Source organism: Mya arenaria, chromosome 15 (assembly GCF_026914265.1).
Source record: "Mya arenaria isolate MELC-2E11 chromosome 15, ASM2691426v1".
Lineage (NCBI taxonomy): Eukaryota > Metazoa > Mollusca > Bivalvia > Myida > Myidae > Mya > Mya arenaria.
The window spans coordinates 26,749,750-26,772,889 of record NC_069136.1 but is presented as its reverse complement, the minus strand read 5'-3'; the positions used below and the strand labels follow the sequence as shown (position 1 = coordinate 26,772,889).

General features: G+C 33.9%; 1 protein-coding gene across 1 annotated transcript in view; it reads left to right on the top strand.

Annotated features, from left to right (window-relative positions):
- LOC128220141 (glypican-5-like) overlaps nt 1-23,140 on the top strand; it is a 64,260-nt gene that overhangs the window by 12,109 nt on the left and 29,011 nt on the right. The window contains exon 3 of the mRNA XM_052928413.1: nt 20,229-20,926. Coding sequence (XP_052784373.1) covers nt 20,229-20,926 — 698 coding nt within the window. The remainder of the gene's footprint in view (nt 1-20,228; nt 20,927-23,140) is intronic.

The window sequence follows — 23,140 nt, the reverse complement described above, 5'->3', positions numbered from 1 at the left end:
TGTAATTGCTCTTTCAATACTTTGTTGTTTGTCTAATTTATTTTATTCGCCTTGTGACTATCAAATATGGCACTATATTGAGAGAGTAATCTTATTTGCAAAAGCTTGATTTGATTTGAACATACAGTATGCTGAGGTCACCCTTTTAAGTAAATATTTTATCAAATGAAATTGCATTTTTAAATCCAAACGAGTGTTATTCGAGACTTTATAAACTTGGCGGTCATCCATTGACCATTGTCCACTTTTGGATTGTGAGTAACAAAATAGCGACCCATGTTTTCACAGTGGGCGATAGTCGCGATAGTCACTTCAGTCGTAGGTGGCTATTTAGTCATTCGTTAGAATCACCACCATGTAATGACTCTAGGGTCATTTTGAGGTCTGGAAATTGACCGATGCAGACCGTATTATGGTCTGACCAGTGGTCAGTAGTTGTTACAGTGACCCTATCGCTGTTGAAGTGGACAAAAGTGGGTGCAATTTGTCATTCAAACGGTCATTAAGCCACTTCAAGTGTCTATTAATCGTAATTGTAACATTTCGCTGGTATATAACTCGGCGTAATTAAGTTGGAATTAAATATGATTAGTAATTATTATTTTCATTTGGTATTTGGCAACATCTCCTAAAATGAAAGGTTTATTACATTTGTTAATAAAGGGTAATGTTCCTGCTTTTAATTAAGGTATTTAAACATGAAAGTAAATTGAAGGTTACAGTCATATAATACCAATGAGGCCACCATTAATAAATCGTTGATTTGGACTTAATCAACTGACCAAGTTTTTTAGCCTTTTTGGTGGTCATATTTATTTCTCTCCATTTTTAGTATAAACTTATATATTTTACAACATTTGTAAAACAAGTAATATTTACAACATTACTTTTATCCCTCTCGTTGGCACGAAGTTTCATAAGACTGGGACCAATCATGTGTTGTGTGGGAAACTGGAGTGTCCGGCTTGGTGAGCGCAAACGTACATGTGTTCAGGCCGGGAATTGTACCAGGGTAATCTTGGGTGAGAAGTGTCCGTGCACTTACACCTCTGCGCTAACCAAATAAAGATTCTTTTTATTCTGGCCTGAGTTTGTAATGCACCAGTCAATTGTAACCACGCCCCCCCCTAAGGTCCGGGGACATACCGGGGATAGCCGGGGAAATGGGCCGTGTTTTTACCTTCCAGGTGGCCCCGCAGTGCCGGGTGCCTGAGGTGCGTTGTTTTCATGCCAAACATAGCGGGAAATTGGCATTATCTAGGGTCCCTTGGGTGCTGGGGCATTTGGCGGGGGTTTTACCAGCAGATCGTCCCTGCAGGGCGGAGATTTTGCCCGGGCTTGGCTGGACCGAAAGTCGAAGTCCCCGCTATTTCCCGGACCTGGGGGGGGCCGTGGTTACAAATGACTGGTGCATAACAGTATAAAATATGTAATATTTCAGATGCCTAAATTTCGGTTACCAGCAAATAGTCTTGCTGTCATGATAGGAAAACTAAATTAAAATGTTGTCTTATTTTACTAAAATATTCAACAGTTCTTTGGGGTGATGGATGTTTATATCATGTATTTTTGTAGCCATTTCCCTTAGCTTGAAGTCTCCAGTTACACCATTTTAACAATTAAATCTTGGTTAACATTGTGTGCTGATATGCATATCATGAAAAAATTATATCCACATCGGGAATCGCGAGTTTATGGACAATTTGATGAATCTCAACTACATAAATTGTACATACTTCAGTGAAAAAATGTCAGAATGATTGATAACGAAGTCTTCAAAAGTCAGTTACAAAAGAAAAACGAAAATAAATTTTGTTTAATATTTATACTTAAAAATACCATGCACTCCAGTTGCTATGAATCATATTTGAGGATTGCACGAGAAGGCAAGGCAACAGATAATGTTTGTTTAGTGGATAGTTTTGTTAATACCAATTTAGTTAATCTTTATTCAGTGAAAATGGTTATATATAAGCTGAATAGAATCACAAACGATGCCGTCAGTTTGGTTGAAACCAGGGAGCTTTTTCGTCAAGAATTGTAAGAGTGATTACCTTAAGGAGAGTTTTTGAACAGTAGTTTTTTACATATTTTGAATACTCTCTATTTTTCATTGAATTTAGTCATATACATTAATTATTTAGACCTTTTTCTTGCTTATTTTCATATTTTGGGTTTAAAAACATTGCAAGTTTTCAATCAATTCAACATCTGGCCAACTATTTGAGAGTCTGAGTGAAATTGTGCTCCTACTGGTTTATATGGCTTATCCCAGTGACTTCTGTCGACAGCTAGATATATGCTCTTGTTTCCTGGGTATTTTCTTTGACTCTGGACCTTATTGCGTTCATCACGATAAATCACTACTTTTCTCAATCAATCAAGGGGCATAACTTGGCAAATATTTTATTCTAGAGTTATGGAACTTGGTACACATGTGTATTGTAGTAATGAACGTTATCATTTTTAGCACTCTGCCAACTTCATGGTAGTTATTCTAATAGTGTTCAAGGATGATGACAACGACTTCCCTCCACAGCCATTTAACATGAAATAGGTGGGATATTAAAAGGTTCAGCCTAACCACTTGTCGGATATTTTTTTTTGTAAGGGGTGGTCAAAGTAGTCCAATGGATTATACAACAATGTGCAATTACGCATTGACTTTATGAAACATAGTCTGCTAATTGGTCAACTGAATGAGTAAATGACAACCAGGATCATGTTACCTTGAAGACACAACACCATTGGCAATGAACACCATTGGCAATGAACACCATGGCAATGAACTCCATGGCAATGAACACCATGGCAATGAAAACCATTGGCAATGAACACCATTGGCAATGAACACCAATGGCATTGAACACCATGGCAATGAACACCATTGACAATGAACACCATTGCAATGAACATCATTGGCAATGAACACCATGGCAATGAACACCATGGCAATGAACACCATTGGCAATGAACACCATGGCAAGAAAAATGACTTGATATTTTTGTTGAACCATAAAAGGACACTCATGTTACCAGGGGCGTAGCTAGCCCTCTATTAATGTGGATTTGTTTTTGTGCTAGAGGAGATCAGGGGCATTCCTCCTAAACAAAAAAGAAAAACCATGGTGCATTCTGGGCATTCTGAGGTGCTTTATTTAGTACTGGAAAATGGACAGTTTTAGGATCATGTTACTTAGTCATAATACGCATACTGCAACTTTGGCTGATGTTTTTGTTTTTGTCAGCCGAGTACTCGTGTATAGGCAGCTACAAGCCTGGGTTCATACTTTTTTGGGGGGACCAGAAAGTTTTAATGCAATTTTTATTTGTTAGGCCTAACCCTATCTTTAAAGATTGATATCTTCCATCAAAATAATTGTGCTGGCTTATACTTCACTGCATTTAGAAAATCGGTATTCAAAAATTTGCATTTTCATATTGTAACACAAAATGGCTGTTTACTTTTATTTAAAGAAGTATACGTCAATTTACCAATAATTGGCCGTAATAATATTATTAGTCTTTGTATGTGTTATATTAATGTTGACATTTTGACATACAAATAGCAGATGAATAATAAATCTGTCAACGATGTATTTCAGTTAATTTTATATTAAATTGTTATAATATTTTACAAAATTTCCAATTAAATGCCAAACAAATAATTTTAACAGCTGTATGTTGAATGATATTATTGGTCGACAAGTGAGCAAAACATTTCCTCATAAGTTATTAGGAATTATTATTATTATTATAAAGTAAAAACATTGTTCTTAACTTTGTCAATGATATTGATGTCTTTGTCAATGATATTGATGTCGTTATCAATGATATTGATGACTTTGTCATTGATATTGGTGTCTTTGTCAATGATATTGAAGTCATTATCAATGATATTGGTGTCTTTGTCAATGATATTGATGTTTTTGTCAATGTTATCGATGTCCAATAATATTGGTGTTTTTGTCAATGCTGTTGGTGTTGTTGTTGGTGTTGTTGTCAATGATGTTGGTGTTGTTGTTGGTGTTGTTGTCAATGATGTTGGTGTTGTTGTCAATGATGTTGGTGTATTTGTCAATGATATTGGTGTTGTTGTCAATGATGTTGGTGTATTTGTCAATGATATTGGTGTTGTTGTCAATGATGTTGTGTTGTTGTCAATGATGTTGGTGTTTTTATCAATGATATTGGTGTTTTTGTCAGTGATGTTGGTGTTGTTGTCAATAATATTGGTGTTGTTGTCAATGATGTTAGTGTTGTTGTCAATAATGTTGGTGTTGTTGTTGGTCAATGATGTTCCAGCCTAAAATCCTAATTTCTGGTGTAATCTTCTTAATATTTTCTGTAAACTTTGGTGGGGGGATGGTGCCCATCCCATCCTTGCTGAACGGCCAAAAACCCGCTGGATCTGCAAGTGATAAGGATGAAGGTCATTTGTCTGGCATCATCAATGATCAAAACCAAGCATTGATTCACCGTAATGAAAGACCTGAGTCGTCTTGTATTCCGGTTAATGCACATATTCAGAGGCATTTCCGATTCTTTGTGATGCAGATGTGTTTTGTACATAATGTCTTTAATCAAGCACAGCTATATGAAACTATTAAACCGGTTCTCCTTGAATTTCCCCATGGAATTGACAGCGCCAGGCAGTATTGTAAGGCTGCTCATAGGTTTCTGAGAAAATGAAGTGATTCAACAGATAGGCTGTAACCGAATTATGAGGATGGGACTGATATTATTCATAATTCTCATTTATGTTCCTTACAGTCACTCATACTTTTTTGATCTGAAATAAATGTTCATGTTTCTGACGAAATGCATGATACTTTTTAGCCAAAATATTGGGCATTAATAATTAATATTTCTGGTAAATGCATTTTTTTTCCCGGAATTTGACAAAAACGTTTAAAGCTGCACTGTCACAGATTGATGGTTTTGAGAATTTTATTTTTATTTTTTGTCTTTGAAAGAACCAATTTTTGCGAAAATGTCTGGAAACCAGTGATATAAGACTGTTGACAATTTAATAGATCAGATCGCAATTGATCATATTCATATTGTTCAATTATTGATGTTTTATGACGAAAAGTATTACTAACGCTTCAAGAAAAACAAATTTTTTGGCAGTCATACCAAACATTTGAGATTTGTTATATTGTGAATTATCTAGTGTGACTTAATTGAAGGCATTGATACCAAAATCAACCAATTCAAAGACGACTCGTATCAAAACTGAAATTCTGTGAGAGTGCAGCTTTAAAGTAGCATTGAAAGCATTTAAGTGTGTACTGCCTTGACTTTGCACATATTGCATTTAGACATACAATTTCTATCTACATTCTTTGGTCTAATTGTCCAGCTAAGAAAATATATACTTGTTATGCCGCAGAAAATTCAATGGAACTAATGGAATCTCATTTTTTTTAAGAACAGATTTCTGATGTTTCTTTTTTTTTTGTCATTTGTTGAAGGCTAATATGGTTTGCACTTAATTTTATGAAATGTAAATAGAATTTGGAATATCAGTTTTTTAAGCACAGATTACAGATGTTTCATTTGTCATTTGTTGAAAGCTACATGTAATATGGTATGGGCTTAATATTATGAAATGTAAAATTCTCTGTATGAAGTATCTCTTTGAAATCTGATACTTTATTGCACAATAACTCTCTATGATATATGACAATATTTATGTATAAAAAATAAAAAATAACTCAATTTTTGAATTATGCAAATAAGGTTACACTGCTTTCTGTAATTAGCACATGGATAAGATTTCATATTATGTATAAAATAGCGTCTCGTCTTGGATTTAACCCAGATATGTTTCGGATTTATTTTAATGGTAAAGTGTAAGATAACATCTTTTATGGCCAATGACACTCATATGCACTTCTAACTATCTTCCTGTCAAAACAAACTGACAAGAGTTTTATGGTTGTTCTGGCAGTCTGTTTTTAAGGCCAGAGGACTTTCTTTTAGATGGGGCAGTCTGTTTTTAAGGCCAGAGGACTTTCTTTTAGATGGGGCAGTCTGTTTTTAAGGCCAGAGGACTTTCTTTTAGATCGGGATGGGGCAGTCTGTTTTAAGGCCAGAGGACTTTCTTTTAGATGGGGCAGTCTGTTTTAAGGCCAGAGGACTTTCTTTTAGATGGGGCAGTCTGTTTTAAGGCCAGAGGACTTTCTTTTAGATGGGGCAGTCGGTTTATAAAGGGAGAGGAATTTCTTTTAGATGGAGCAGTCTGTTTTTAAGGCCAGAGGACTTTCTTCTTGATTTTCCTATCCTTGACTGCAACTGTCTGAAAAATCAGGGGTCAGGTTGTTCACATAGATTATATGTTTTATTTATGACGATAACCATTGTATTATTTTGCATGGATTACATTTTTGAATAACACCATAATGATGCTACTATTATGATATGATAAATTAAAGGGAGGTAATAAAACCATGTTCTACCATAAATTATGATTATATAGCAAATTTATTTATTTGTTTCTAGAACAACACAATGTTTATTTCAAATAAAGCTCTCAGTGAAATCTTTAAAGATATTCAAACTTAACATTTTGTAACTTTAAAAGTAGCAAATTTTGGTATTAATGATGAATGGATTACCTTAATGGTAACTGCGCCTCATTTTATGTTTTATTGAGCACTCCCAGATCTCCACTAAATAAATATATGGTTTCGCAATAGACAGTTTATGGAACAGTTTGGGTTTTAATTATTTGTTTACGAACAAAAAAGATTGTTTCAGGGGTATGAATATGTAAATGTTAAAAAAAATTAGCCTTGATGCACTGAAGCAGTTGAAACATTTTTAGCTGGTCTGTTTTTCGAAGAAAATTTTGTTTTGTTAAGAATCATGAATCAACGTGGTACCTCTAGGTCTTGCTCTGTAGTCGGCCATCTCATTGACCGCGCCACTCACTCAGAATTTATATTGCATTAATAAGTAACAAAATTCTTTGGTACCAAAGTCAGTAACCAGCACAAATTTTGCCATGACTCAAAATATTGGAATAAAACTTGGTATATATGTTGTCAAAGACAAAACACACTGAACAGTAAGGCCAATAACTCTGGCTTTGATAATTGTTGAGTTATGCCCCATATTCAACTTAAAAAAAAAGCAAGACAAGGTTTGCCTTCGCTCTGAAGCACTCTTGTTTATTATTAAATTATCATGGCAAGTAAGAGTGGAACCATGTACTTTTTAAGAGTCTCTTAGAATTTGTCTTAAAGATGGGGCAGAAATGCAATGTACTTTCTCAGTGATGTTCCTACCGGTTAAACGTCTTAGGAAAACCTGCGGAGATCTTCAATTACGAATTGGCATCATCGTTTGGATGCACGCCATTTTAACATGAAAATCTGCCACGGTTTTCAATATTAATTATGCTATTAAGACAATGTCTTAAGATTATACAAGGGCTGCACAGATAACATGGATTTATAGTTGACGTCAATTGTTTCATTATCTTGGTTTAATTAAAGAGAATCTCGCATAATTTATTAAATGTTTGTATCAGAGTTTGAAATTTTTAATATCTTGTGCAATGGGAACACACTGTTTATAACAGTTGTAAGCTCAAATAAGGGTTCTTTTGTTCATAAATATTTGAAAAATTTGGACAGAAAAAACACCTTTTGCTGAAAACACACTATTGATTTAAAAACACTATTGATATTATTTTTTTTAAAGTCACTGTTATGGCACAGAGTATAAGATTTTGTTAAAATGATTATTTTTATGCATGCATTCATCAATTTGGGTTCAAATGAGTGTCTGTCAGTAACTATTAGGGGTTTGTTCATAATAATAATAAATAAAATAACACAATATTCATGGTTTTAACACATTTAAAAAAACTAATCTTTAGTAACCTACAAGATAGGCGCCAACTCTACTGTTTTTATAGTCCTTTAGTAAAAATAAATAAATTCTAATTTGTAACTTAAAAACCTTTAAAAGCTTTATACAAATTATTACTTTAATAACACCATTCCCCAATGATGACAAATAGTAAAGGTTATTACTAATAAAGGCTTATAAAAAAAATCTACCTGCCCTACCTGTTTTGGAAAAGGATGAAACTCCAACAAAACCAATTTTTTATAGGCCTTTCCATTGTTTTTCAGCAAGAAAAGTCTTTTTGTAATCATTAGTGATGGAGCTCTTATTTAATTTTTTGATGATGTCTTAATCCATTTTACAAGCATTTTCTCACATTTCGTATGAAATTATATTTTGGATGTCTTACCCTATGACAATGTGAACGCACGCCTTTAATAATGAAAACCATGATGTTATATAACACATACCCTTCCAATCAAAAAAGGTATTTATTTTATGTAGAAATGTGTATTTTTCATTAAGATAATGGTAATTAATAATATTTTCGGAAAAAATATTTACGACAATGTGAAATTATCTCTGAGAGTGTAATTTGCACTTGAAGATGCAGGCATATGATGCGTTAAAGCAGATGAGAAGTTAACTTTGAACGCACTTGAGATTGAAATTGCAGCTGTCGTAAAAATGGAAGTGAAATAATTAAGTCTGTTTTTCCTCTTTTCACAAGAAAATGCTCTTTATGCTGGAAATAATTGTTTATTCAAGAAATTCTTGCAAGAATGGGGATTGTGCAGTAATTATTGCTCAAACAGTTGTGTTTGCAGGTGAAACAAATATTGGCCAGGAATTGTACATGTATGTGAAAAGAAAGCTAGTGAAAACAAAGTGAAATCATAAACTTCTAGAATTTGATCAGCAGACAGCTGATAAGCCACACATAATGATAAAAGATGTTAAAAAACCAAACGGGAGTAAAAACATGTTAATGTTAAACTTCTTTATTTTCATAATAAACATTGTTTCAAATTTATTATCCAACCTGAATAGGTGATCGAACATCTGCTTGAATTAATGAGGAAAAAAATGTAATTTGTTCAGATTTTTACAGATAACTTTTTACCAGAATTCTTTACGTTTAATTAAGCCAATGAATCGAACACCTGAATATAACTTTTGTATGTTTTTTTCAGGGCATAAAACTGTTGTTCATGTTAATCAGGTGAGAAAGTAAATGTCAACATGATTTTATTTCTGTGGTATTCAAACCCATGTCCAAGACCTTGCACCACTTTCAAACAGCAAATTGGGACTCATGATCCAGGCCTAATGCATCCGCTGACTTCTGAACCTATCACCGAGGCCTTGAACCACATCTGAACCCCATAACCCTTTGCTTTGCACAACATCAGGTCCATGGGCCAATTGCTCCACATCCAAACCCATGACCTGCAGACCTTACACGGCATCTGTATGCTCTGTTAGGTGACTTTAAAAGTTATATGAAATCAGGTCACAGCATGACCCCTCCAATTATGAATCGCCAACTTTCATTGCCCTTGTTGCATTTAATTATGCTGTTATAGGAGTAATTTCAGTTCGGGGCCGAATTTAAAAGACACCCACCCACAAACTGCTATCTCACATCTGACTGTTCGGATCAAACCCATGTCTGCTGCCCTGGAAGTGGCCACACATCTATCTCACTGACATACAGACTAGTTCAATAGTGCGACCGACCCCTCCTGCATGTTGACATTCAAGATAATTATTAAAGGCAATTTGAGATAAACTCAAGACTTATCATATACCATGTCAGGTTAGGGCTTGAAACATAACGTGCATCGATCTGGTTGGGATCTAGCCAATCACCTTTAGCACTGCAGATGGACAATTTGCCACTGCTATAAAGGCTTTCTTTAATTATGTCACGTTTACTGACTCATGCTGATCTGTAATTCTTTATACTCAGTTGTTACAGCTTGTTTGACATCAAGATTACCCAGGAGCTTGAAAAATCCCACCTCTGTCAGATAGAGGCTTGAATGTATGGCCTAATCTATCTTCTCAGAAGCTTACAAGGAGCAGATAAATGAGTCTCTAATTGTAAGAGTTGTCAAGGGTAGATAATTCATCATGATAAAGCTGATAAGATATGTTTTATAGACACTGTATGCCAAGTGATTGTTTACAGCATCCTGAAAAAACTACTGAACATTTATTTGAAAATTTCAGCATTTTATCATGTGGATTTTCCTTGAAATTTTACAGCCCTTTGTTTCATTCAATTATGCATCCATTCTGTTTGCGCTATGAGGTAGGGCGTTTAGATTGGTGTAATCAGATCGTCAGGTGTGCATGGGTTTAATTTGTTGTTTTTTGAGGCTATTTGTTGGTGCGGTAATGATAAATATGTTTAAAAGATTGTTTACCTCCCAGGATTATTTTATTTTAAAGCTGCACTCTTACAGACTGAAAGTTTTGACAACTTTTTTATTGTTTGTCTTGGAACGAGCTAATTTATGCGAAAATGCATGAAAACCAGTCATATAACAGATTGCTGACAAAAAATTAGATCGTAGATTTTTATATTTTAGTTAAAAAATTGATGTTGTATGCATTTTTCTTTAGTAACGCTTATAGCCATAAAACATTAATTTTCAAACGGAAATATGAAAATCTGTGATCTGATCTTTTGTCGGCAGTTTTTTATCACTGGTTTGCAAATATTTACACAAAAATTTGTTCATTCGAAGACAAAAAATAAATACATTGGAAAAACTGGTAAATACTGATTACTAATACTTAAAAAAATGATCGAATGTTCAGCATATACATAAAATTATTACAGTTTGTTAGTTTGCTTTTTTTCTTCAATTGAAATTGGACATGAAAAACATATCTTACATTTTTTGTCGGTCTAAAAAATATTATTTTCAGTATTTTTATTATATTTTTCTTTTCTGCACACAAAACTTTTTCAAATGATACGAAAATGATATGTGATTATACGAGGCATCCAAAATTCACATATTTGTTGGTTGTATGCCAGTGGGGTACAATTCGTCAAATGTTTTCTATGCTGTGACGAAGTAAATTCATTACACCATTTGACTGTTTTCTGAGCATTTAAAGCGTGCATGCTTTAAGCGATTTTACTGTTGGCAAAATTAATGAAATTAGCAAAACATGCTCATCAATCAGTTAAATGAGGCACAATTCCAATGCTATTTTGCACCGAAGAACAGCTAGTCAATATCTACTGCCTAATAAACAGCTGCAGCTTCCAGGCAGTTTGTTTTAACTCTTCAAAGAGTTTCTTTTATAATGGCGTGGTTCTTTCAAGCATATTTGTAATTTAAAGCTATGATTAAATTGGCTGGATGAAGTGAAACCAATGCACACTGTACATGTATGCATGGGTAATTACTGTAATAAGTCTGCTTCTTCAGTATTTTGTTTCATATGATAAATTTTAAAAGAATGTGCCCTGAATTACTTAAGGTGGCAGTCGGTGTTTGTTTCATGTTAATGAAGTTGACTGTTGGGCCATAGATTTGTGCTAAATGTTCTAAATTCATTTGGTGGTGCCGTTTTGGGCGGATCATTCTTCTGCTTCAAAACCTTGAAATGCTAAGTTAATTTTCAAACAGTAGTATAAAATGTTCAGTTTTGTTTTAAATATTACATTCTTTTTGACATTGCCAAAAGTTAGTTTATTTTAAGTTTTTGCGCTCCTTTAAGAATTATCAACTGTCTTTGACCTTATTCACAGTACACAATTTGAAGACATAATGTTCTTTAAATCTTTTTTATCAAGTGCTTCCCCAAACAATAAACAGTTCGAGTTATAAAGTCCAGCAATAATAACTTTCCGGATAGAAAATGGACATTCATAACTGGCAGGGTAAATCATCTCTCGGCCTTGCTGTACAACAAGAATGTAATAATTCCAGATATTTTATTAGAATACCAATTCCATATGGCTATTTATTTGACAATGAAAGTAGCCATTTTGTGATAAATTAGTCTGCTGCCAGTAGCTTGCCAGACAGCAAATATTTGTAGAAAATCAAAGCCTTGGTCCAATAAAATACTGATTGTGGCATCATTGCTTTATTTGTTGTGATAAAAACTGGTATTTGTTTGTGTGGTGGCTGTGGAGGTGGTCCAGGTGGTGGGGTGTTGGACTGGTTGGCTAGGAGGTGATGGAAGGTTATGGTTGGGTGTTTTTTGCTCATAGTTGGGTATTTATTGCATCAGCAGATTTTAAAGTACCTCCTCTAACATTTAAGATCATCAAGTAAATCATCACAATAACACTCCTTTTCGCCGTTGCTACCATCTTGTTGTCGTTGTTTCCATTTCCTACCATTCCGAAATTATAGAAGAAAACAAGTTCTGGTCAAATCTCCAACATTCCCCACTGTAATAGTGAATTATTAACCATATTCTTAAAAAAAAATGCAAAAACAAAAGGTTATTGCATCGTGGATGTGCCATTTGGAGTGGATGTTTTGATTATAAGAGGATAAAGAGAAAACAACTGATTGAGCACAGTAAATTCTGCCAGTGTCTGCATGCAGTTCTTAATGGTGCTATAATGGTGGAGGCAGTGAAGCCTGCTCAAAGCTACCCTGGTTCTTTAATTTTAATGTGCACCAGTGTATAGCACTGTCACAAGGAACCCCCATTTAATATCCCTCCTCGAAGCTTCTAGACGATAGTTTTTTTTTCATGGTGTGGCGGGGAATTGACCTTGTGCCCGGCTGGACCAAGGATCTGCCACCTATATACAGTATGGTGACTAAGGGTGGATTTAAAGTGGTATGGAGAAACTAAAATTTGGCGTTACTTGGTACGCAGACTCTCAAAATGGTTTAATAGTATTTGTAACACAGGATTTGGATAGAAAATAAAGGTCAATATTTGGTACACAAGGGGGGAGGGTCTTTACTTCATTTTCATACTGTGCTCACGTTTATGCACCAGTCAATTGTAACCCCCCCTCCCCACCCCCCAGGCCCAGGGAATAGCGGGGACTTTGACTTTCAGTCCAGCCAAGCCCGGGTAAAATCCCTGCCCTGCGGTGATGAGCTGCTTGTAAAATCCCTGCTTAATGGTCACGCACCCCAGGTAAGGCCCATTCCCCCCGCTATGTTTGACTCGTGCATTAGCATCAACAAACATGAGCATTTCTATGAGGACATTAAAAAACAACTTTATTCAACCATCATCATTCAATTACGATTACTTTCGCTTTTGCAACTTTACCATAGCGAGGGGACATCAGTTCCAGTTACCAGAAGAATAGCTCCTTGAGGGACTGATCAATATTGTTATGTAGAACAACTGTGATTTATTATCAAATCTTTTATGTTGTTATAAATTTCCTGGATCGACCCAGTTTGTTTTTCTCTTGATGTGATGATTTTTTTCCACTAGTTGAAATATTGTTTTCACGATAATCTTAATTTATTGTCCACTTAACGTTTTGGCTCGTTTTCAGTAAAACAAAACAAATTTATTGAACCCGTTTTATGGAAAGAATTATAGATGAAAGTGGGCCATTGATCATAAGTAGCATTTCATTTCTTGTTTGTTTTTGGTTTAAGGCCTCAATGGAAAATAATTTTGGTTATCGTTTTTGAAAAATATATCGGTCGATATAAGGCCACACTCGTATTATTTTAAGCTTTTTAATTACAGAAGTTTGAGTCTGTTAAAAGTTTCACTTTCGGTGTTTAACGGGAGGAGATGTTTTTATGAAACGTCTCTTAAAGTTGTATTACTATTTCATGAAGGGATATGGGATGATTATAATAAATCATTATATTTTACATATGCCATTAATGATTTAGAAATATTCCATGTAGACATAAATTAGGATAATGCTTTAAACTATCTATAAATCTTGTTATAATTGTGAATTTTGGGTTGGATTCAGATTTTTTTTGGTGATCGTATTAAGAAATTAATGTTTTGCAAATTCTCAGCCTTAACACTTTCGCCATAAATCCCAAATGATCTTCTTGTCATCCCTTTTGGAGAACATTAAACACAGTATCTGTTTTCAAAATCTTTCAAAAATGTAATGCAATCGGCAGATTTTTGTATTATGCCATATCAGATTGTGGCTTAAACATATTGCAGGCGGAATTAAGGCGTGATATATAATACTTCAAGCTATTTAAATGCATTAATTGGGTGAATCTAGATGTATCTGCACACATTATGTTCTGAAATATATCATCTTAATGATTTATAAAATGCACTTAAAAGCTTCCAGATTGTATCACTTTTAACCATGTGTCATTATTATATAAACAGGATGATATTTAGTTTTAGTTTCTTTTGCATTAGACAACTCTGAAAGAGATCCGGATATCTGATAGTTAAATACACCATTGCACAACACTGAAAGAGATCTGGATATCTGATAGTTAAATACACCTTGCACAACACTGAAAGAGATCTGGATATCTGATAGTTTAATACACCATTGCACAACACTGAAAGAGATCTGGATATCTGATAGTTAAATACACCTTGCACAACACTGAAAGAGATCTGGATATCTGATAGTTAAATACACCATTGCACAACACTGAAAGAGATCTGGATATCTGATAGTTAAATACACCTTGCACAACACTGAAAGAGATCTGGATATCTGATAGTTAAATACACCATTGCACAACACTGAAAGAGATCTGGATATCTGATAGTTAAATACACCATTGCACAACACTGAAAGAGATCTGGATATCTGATAGTTAAATACACCATTTCACAACACTGAAAGAGATCTGGATATCTGATAGTTAAATAAACCATTGCACAACACTGAAAGAGATCTGGATATCTGTTTGATAGTTAAATACACAACTGGTACAAAACTGTGGACAAAGTTATTTAGTAAGTGGGTTAAATTCTATCTAATATCTGTTTGATTATAAGTTGAATACACCACTGGTACAAAGCTGTGGACTAAGTTATTTAGCAAGTGGTTTGAATTCTGTCTGTTATCTGTTTAATGCTTAAATACACAACTGGTATAAAACTGTTGACAAAATTATTTAGCGAGTGGTTTGAATTTTATCTGATACCTGTTTGATAGTTAAATACACCACTGGTACAAAGCTGTGGACAAAGTTATTAATGTTTAACAATTCACTTTTTTGAACACATCCTGAAGGTTTGTGTATAGTAATATGATGTGCTAGACACATCTTTTGCACCCCTGATAAATGTTCAGGACATTGCTGGTGATATTACTTTTTTGGCCATGGGTGTATCAAACAATGATGACTATTACCCATTCAATTGTCACACTTTTATGGCCAGGGGTGTATTATACAATGTTGACAAATACCCATTCAATGGTCACACTTTAATGGCCATGGGTGTATTATACAATGCTGACAATTACCCATTCAATTTTCACACTTTTATGGCCAAGGGTGTATTATGCAATGTTGACAATAACCCATTGAATGGTCACACTTTTATGGCCATGGGTGTATTAAACAATGATAACAATTACTCATTCAATGTTCACACTTTTATGTCCATGGGTGTAGGATACAATGATGACAATAACCCATTTAATTAACACTTTTTTGGCCATAGGTGTATTGACCTTCAAACCAAAATTAACATGCCATGGAAAATATATAGAGAAAATTGACTTAAATAAAAAGCTTTTTTCGGCAATTTTAAGGCATGTTTAGGTCAAATTAGGTGAATCTCAAGTATATCAAAATTAAAAAATACTAAAATTTATATGTTACAATATTATGCTAAATATTCAGGTTTGTATTTTTTGAATATCAGGACCAGTTGAACTATAAACAAGACAAGTATTTGTCAGTAACTTTTTATAATAATGATCAATTTGAAATGAAATACTGTTTAAACTATGATCAAGGTTTTGAATTCCTTTTAAGCTTTGAATTCTTCTCCTTCACTGTGAAGATGCATACTCTTCCCACTATGATAGTTATTTCAAGTGGAATTTTTGCCCGCCCTCTATGATCAACTCATAAGAAATACATTTAACTTCAAAAAGCAAACATTTGACACAGCAGGGTACGAAAATTGATTCACAAAATTCCTGCATGCCCTTCAAAACTTGAATGATAACAATATTTTTGTTATATTCAATTGTAAAAAGCGTTTAATCACAATCAATTTTTTATTTGACATCCGCTCTGCTAGTGTTGTACTTCAATGGACATTTTTCATTGTAATTTTTTTGCATTGTAAATGTGGCAAAAGGTCTTCAAAAGAATTATGCATTTGAACTGCAATTTGTCATTTTCCCATTTTTTATATAAATGTTATGAAGTTAATGATTAATGGCAAAATTTTGTCCATTAATTATCAATTAAAGCGTTTGATATCAGCGTACTTAAAATTTCCTATGCATATAACTTAAAGGTTGACTTTGTAAAAGTATGGAAGAAATATATAATTAATTTATGATAGAAATTAAAATTTCCTGACCATAAGGCAATAACACAATATCTGCTTTCTATTTGAATATGCAGTTATTGAGTTCTTGCACTAGGCTGGTGATATAAATTTACGATGGTTGTTATATTTACGATGGTTGCTTAGTTGCATTTTGCATTTGAAATCGCTAACAACAGCAAGTTTCACTGCATTATATAAAACCTTTTATGAAACATGTAACCTATGTACAGTCCATGACTAATTTACATCCATCTTTTGTAATAAAACTAGACATAAATAATTCACATATGAACGTGTCAACAACAGTTTTGTCATATTTTGTTGATACCTATAGCGAGATGTAAAAATCAAGAGGTAAAAAAACTTCCGCACTTCGTAGAGTAGCTGCGATTTTTTTTGCCGTTGTGCTCAACATTTTCTTCTGTCTGGGATAGCTCTCGACTTTCAATTACTCTGCATGCTGAGATGTATGCGTCTTAAGGATGGGTAAATGCATTTTTTAAGAATCCTTCTTCTTGAAAGCTATATCCCTTCACATTTTACGAGTTTTCAAGAACAATCATTGTTTTAATGTTTTAGGAGGAAAGTCTAAATTAAAGACAAACGGCTATGATCATACAATAAACTATGATCCCCAGTAAAAATGTCATTTGAATAGCAGTGGAGTACCATAACATTCCAGTGGTTAACATAAATACACTGGTATTCCAGTATAATACCACATAACACCAATGCAATACCACTTAATACCAGTGTAATACCATAACATTACAGTGGTAAACATAAATACACTCAGGTATTCTATTGGAATACCGCATTACACTAGTGGAATACCATTACATTCCAGTGGTAAACATAAATACACTGGTTTTCCAGTGAAATACCACATAATACCAGTGAAATACCACTTCATTCCAGTGGTAAACATAAATACACTGGTATTCCAGTGAAATACCACATAATACCAGTGAAATAACACTTCATTCCAGTGGTAAACATAAAAACACTGGTTTTCCAGTGAAATACCACATAATACCAGTGAAATACCACTTCATTCCAGTGGTAAACATAAATACACTGGTATTCCAGTGAAATACCACATAATACCAGTGAAATAACACTTCATTCCAGTGGTAAACATAAAAACACTGGTAATTCAGTTGAATACCACATAACACCAGCGGAATACCATTACATTCCAATGGTAAAAATAAAACACTGGTATTCCAGTGAAATACCACATTACACCAGCGGAATACCATTACTTTCCAGTATTACACATAAATACACTGGTATTGCAGTGAACTATGGCATAATACCAGTGGAATACCACTTCATTTCAGTGGTGAAAATAAATACACTGGTTATCCAGTGGAATACGAGTTATTTGAGTAACCAATAATCAGTAGTGGTAAATTACCACTGGTAAAATTTGTTCTAGTGGCATACCACTGGTTTTCCAGTGAACACGGTGATGATAGAGGTTGGAATAATAAACGTCATCATTGACTAGTTGCTATTTTCCATTCACAGACATTTCTCAATTGAGGCCTTTTAATTTATTTTTTTAGGAAAGGATAAATGATCATCAATAAAAGTTTGATTTTAAATAGTTTGATTTTGAATTAGGCTTATAAATAAAGAGATTTCATTTATGGGCCTCACGAAATTCGTGCCACAGTTATAATCACCTAACAGTGCAAAAACTAAGCATAAAAAACCCCGATTTTAGTGCGGAATGCCTTGAACATTGTATGTAATCAACTTAGAGATGCACGTAAATTTTAAACTTTATTTTTTTTTTTGTGTTTTGGCATATTTTGATTTCATATCTTGACATATTTATCGTACGGATTGCAAGAATAATGTTTGCAAATGCATATTTTATGACTTGCACTCAATATTGTTTCAAACGAACCACTTTTTACTGTCAATTTAATTATTATTTTGTGAGGCTTTGAATTTATTAATATTCTAACTTCAGTTCTATTTTTTTTAAGATTTTCAATTTTCTACGTTGGTTGTAACATCTAAAATTGATTTGTGAGTTCTGTTTGTTTTTGCATAAGCTGCACAACATTTACATAAGATTGCATACCTCTGACTTCTCAAAAATATACGACAAAACAATTCGTACATCAAAGTTGATACAAGACACACTATGTTAATGTTTTGTCGTAAAATTCTTTGTTGAAATTCCAGCTATAAAGACGCAGTAAATTGGTAAATAAAGTTAGAAATTTATGACAACGGAAAACGTTTGATGTCGCCAAATGTCAGTCCGCCATAGCTGTTCGCTGTGCATTTTAAAAATCATAAAACCTGTCAACTGTAGTTGGTCTCAATACAAATCTATGATTATTTCAGCAATGAAACTGCTTTATTTACAGCCGTCATTAACTGTGACAAATCCGCTGCTGTAAACTAATAATTTCCTTTGTCGAGTATTCCGAAATTGGGGTTCAACTTCGTAAGTGTATCTAAAGCATGTTTCAGTGGGATGTTATGCATTTAAATTCTAAATAGAAAAGAACAGCGTGGTTCAACTCTCAAAGGTTCCATGAGTGTGGTTACCTGTGCATCTAAATTCTATAAAGAACAAGCTCTTATGCAATATGTAATAGTCAGTTGAAAGCTCTATAGAGCTTCAAGACTGTTGTATGTTTTGCTGACTCAAAGTAAACAAAAAAAATGCATTTAATTTAGTTTAACCCAGGTATTAAACCCATGCTGCCAGAGAGAATTCACACATTAACAGCAAGGGCCATAACTCTGTAATAATTGTTGTACTAATAAATTGCTGACTGTAAAACACAGTGGCCAGAACTCAAAAGCAGTTCTGAGATATTCAAAGAAATCTTAATATCTTGCTGTCAGAAGAAATTCACACATGTTCAGCAAGGACAATAACTCTGTAATAACTGTTGAGCTTATGCTGACTAAAAACCAATAAATGATCATAGCATTTGCATGATGCTATGATGTTTATATAATAAAAAAAAAACCTAGATAGACACACTGAAGTAAAAGCAAAACTGAATATAGGCTGGATTATAAGACATATATAACACTTGCAGATGAAGGGGACATCCCCTACCCCCCTTAAATTGTCTGTTTACTTTTTATGTCAATTATAATCTGAGGCAAAAAGGAATAAAATAAGCTCAAAAACGCCCTGCATATTGAAGTAAGAGCAAGGCATTGTAAGCTCTGGAAAAGTACTCGTCTTTACCAGGCAAAAGTTTTTTGTAATAGCTCAGTGTTTTTACCTTCCAATAAAAATATGATGGAATATTTGCATGTTATTTTCCGACAATAGTGTTTCCGATTATATAATGGCAGTTAATTCAGTCCATTGCTTGGAAATATGGCAATATGCTTAGAGAACTCTGTTACTTGAATATATATGAATATCTCTTACACTTCTGTATATGGGTTATTCAGATAGTTTCTGACCTTAGGTCAGAGGAATCAAATGCCGTCGATCTGACCAAAAGTCTGCAATATTTTTCATGGAAACTTGACTGGATGCCATAAATACATAGAACGGTCGCCAGTATAAAAAAAAGTTAACTGGTTGCTTTTGGTTTTTACTTTATGTGTTGTTAGCATTGACAATCCAGTTTCAGTCAAAATGAAGTCAGAAGAGCAATCAAAGGGCTTCTAAGAAGCCAGTTTTACTTCTACGACAGGGCCATTGCTTTAACGCCTTTGACTCCTATATGGGGGCCTAATGCGTCCTAATAGGTATTGCTCAATGGTTTCAGCCCTTCAGGGGCTACGTCACTCAAATCCCTGATATGTTTTCTAAAAAAAAAAATATATTTCATATATTATGCTTATGATATATATATATATTTTCATATATTTTCCTTTTTTATTTCCAGGGAAGGTGCTAGCGTTGGTCCACCACACTTTGAACAGTACGAGTGCCAAATTGACGGAGTGGTACGGCATTCCGCCAGAGGAACATAAACCTATCGTACATTCATTGTTCTCAACAGTAGAACAGTATATTTCTCTAAAAAATGTGATAGTTCAGGATAGTGTATATACATTTTTTGACCACATCTTTCCTGTGATTTTTAAAAATGTGATTTACCAAAGTTCACAAACGTGGACGCATCACAATAGTCACTGTTTGACCACGCATAGACAGGCGATAAAACCGCAACCATTCGGGCAATATCCGGAAGAGATTTCCACAAGTTTGAGTAGCGGATTGGCATTAGCACGAGCATATCTAGAAGCATTGAATATTATTTTGGAGACAGTTAATACGACAGATAATATTTTGATTGAAGATGAGTGTAAGCACGCGCTCGTGCGTCTCCAGTATTGCTCACACTGTCGCGGTTTCGTGAGCGTTAAACCATGCAATGGCTTCTGTTTGGATGTCATGCGAGGGTGCCTTTCGAATATGGCTGAAATCGGCTATGAGTGGAATAACATCATAACGTCTGTGGAAGGGTTAGTTCGTGAGATGAGTGAAAAAAGTCTGGATGAAGTATTTAAACGCCTCAGTGTTGGAATAACTGATGCCTTATTCAATGCGGTCACATCATCTTCAAATTATTATGAAAATGTAAGTATATCATTTCTGAAATAAGAATGTACCAGTGCAGTTATGTTTAAACATCAAATTTTCCCATGTGAGTTAAGAGTTGTTACCAGTATGAATTAGAATAACAAACAAGTCTGAAACTCCTTACAAATATATACCCATCCTTTTCTGTGCGAGCCCATCAAAAGCCTAATTGAATGTTATTGTAACAGTGTATGCAAATAATGAGGTTAAAGAGTTATTACCCCCTTTTTGGTACACTGTATTCAGGGGCCTTTTAAAGAGAATTCTGGACTCTAGAGAGTTGTCCACAGTACAAAGAAACTCAAAACTCAGCATTATTCAGAATGCAGATTTTTAAAATTTTCAATGTATGTTGTGTAAAAATTGGGTAGAAAATAAAGAAAATTTGGTTACCACGGGGTAGGGGAGGTTATATAAAACCCTTGTTAAGTGCCATTATGATGTACCAACTGACATTAGTTTAATGGATCATGGTGATTTAATGGTACCTGACGGCATTAAGGTTATGATATGGATCGCGGGGGGAAAAACCTAAACGTTTTCTCGGTCAGCAGGACAATTTATTATATTTCGCCTCCAGGAATCCATTGCTTTTTCAAATATCGGAATAAATCTAGAAATATTGGGCCAATATGCGCATGTCTCCGAGTGTAAAACAATAGACTATCTGCAGACAATCTATAGGGGACTGGTTTTGCATGTTACACTATCATCATTATTTATCTTCATTGATATAAGCTGCAGACAGAAATTGTGGCACTAACTGTCAGTGGCATTTTCCAAGCTACTCTGTGTCATATCGTTTCAACTCCGATTTTCTCGATATATCTGGATTTTTCTGCCTGTGGTCTTCCCTGCAGGGGAAGGTTTTAATCAAACTCATAACTTTTGCTAACACATTTTGGCATTGAAATCATGAGGTTTCCTTCAAAAGCTTATCTTAGGCATGCAAATTTTGAGATAGAATTCATTTCATTCATAAAAATTGTAAAATTTTGCTCTCAGATGCTTATCGATATTATGTGAAATCGACTTGATAGTTTTATGAGCTGATTTGGCGACACAAACTCTGGATTTTGTTTGCTTTGGGATGGATAGAGTTTCTCTGCAAATTCTTTTGATGAGCAAGTGACAGTTTTATCTAAATAGGACTTTTTTTTTAGCAACTTCTCTTTTATAAGACTTGATTTTTATGAGTTTTTCTGTAAAAATATCGGGTTTTAAACTGTGTCAGCGACTCAGCGTCATGCAAATTTTGACTCGTTCTCATTAATTTATAGGCCATTTAATTGCATCATTTACATAAAAATAAGATTAGCAAAAAGTAAATTGTTTTAACTGAGAAATGCACTGCATTTCTATTAGTTTTATATTTAAATTTAACCAAAATTGGGATGATTTTTACTGGTTGTTAAAATTGTAGATGATTGTAAACAAGGTTTTCAGGAAATAAAAAAGTCCACATTTGAATTTTTAAATTCCTTTAGGACTTATTTTCTGGAATCATGTCAGACCAGAAATGCTTGAAAAAAGGAAGCTCTAATCTATTCATGCAAATTTTTCCTTGTGAAACATGTTTATATTCTAGAACATGAGGAAAAATATAACAGCATTTAATCAACAAATTATTGTTATCATTGTAATTATTCCTTAGGGAACATAATCTGTACAAATCCCTTATTACAAACTCTTTATTGATGTTTTGGCCTATTAACATACATGTGAACTCTACTGGTGGTAGGTAAAATCTACTGCCTTTGAGACCCCTCTACTGACGAAATCTACCGCTCTTGGAAAAAAAATAATCCTATTAAGTACTTTTTTTTGCAAAATACTCTAAAAGAAAATATTATTTAACATTTCTTGGCTCTGCATGGCAGTGGAATTATGAAGAAGTATTTGTCAATGATAATAATAATACATATCTATATATTACAATTGCCATGCAAAGTTTAAAAAAAGTAACAATAATTTCTTTGTTGGAAGGCCTTTAAGCAGATATTCAATAAAGTGTTAACTAAAGAATTTATTATTAATTCATATAATAATATAATTGTTTAATATTTATATATATAAGCATCATGCTGATGTTTAAACTATTCAAGGGCTTAAGATGTAACAGTTTGATTACAATAAAGTTTTTTTTGTCCACATTTCGGTCATGAAACTAAAAAAAATGTATAAAAACAACAAATAGAGGGCATCATCATG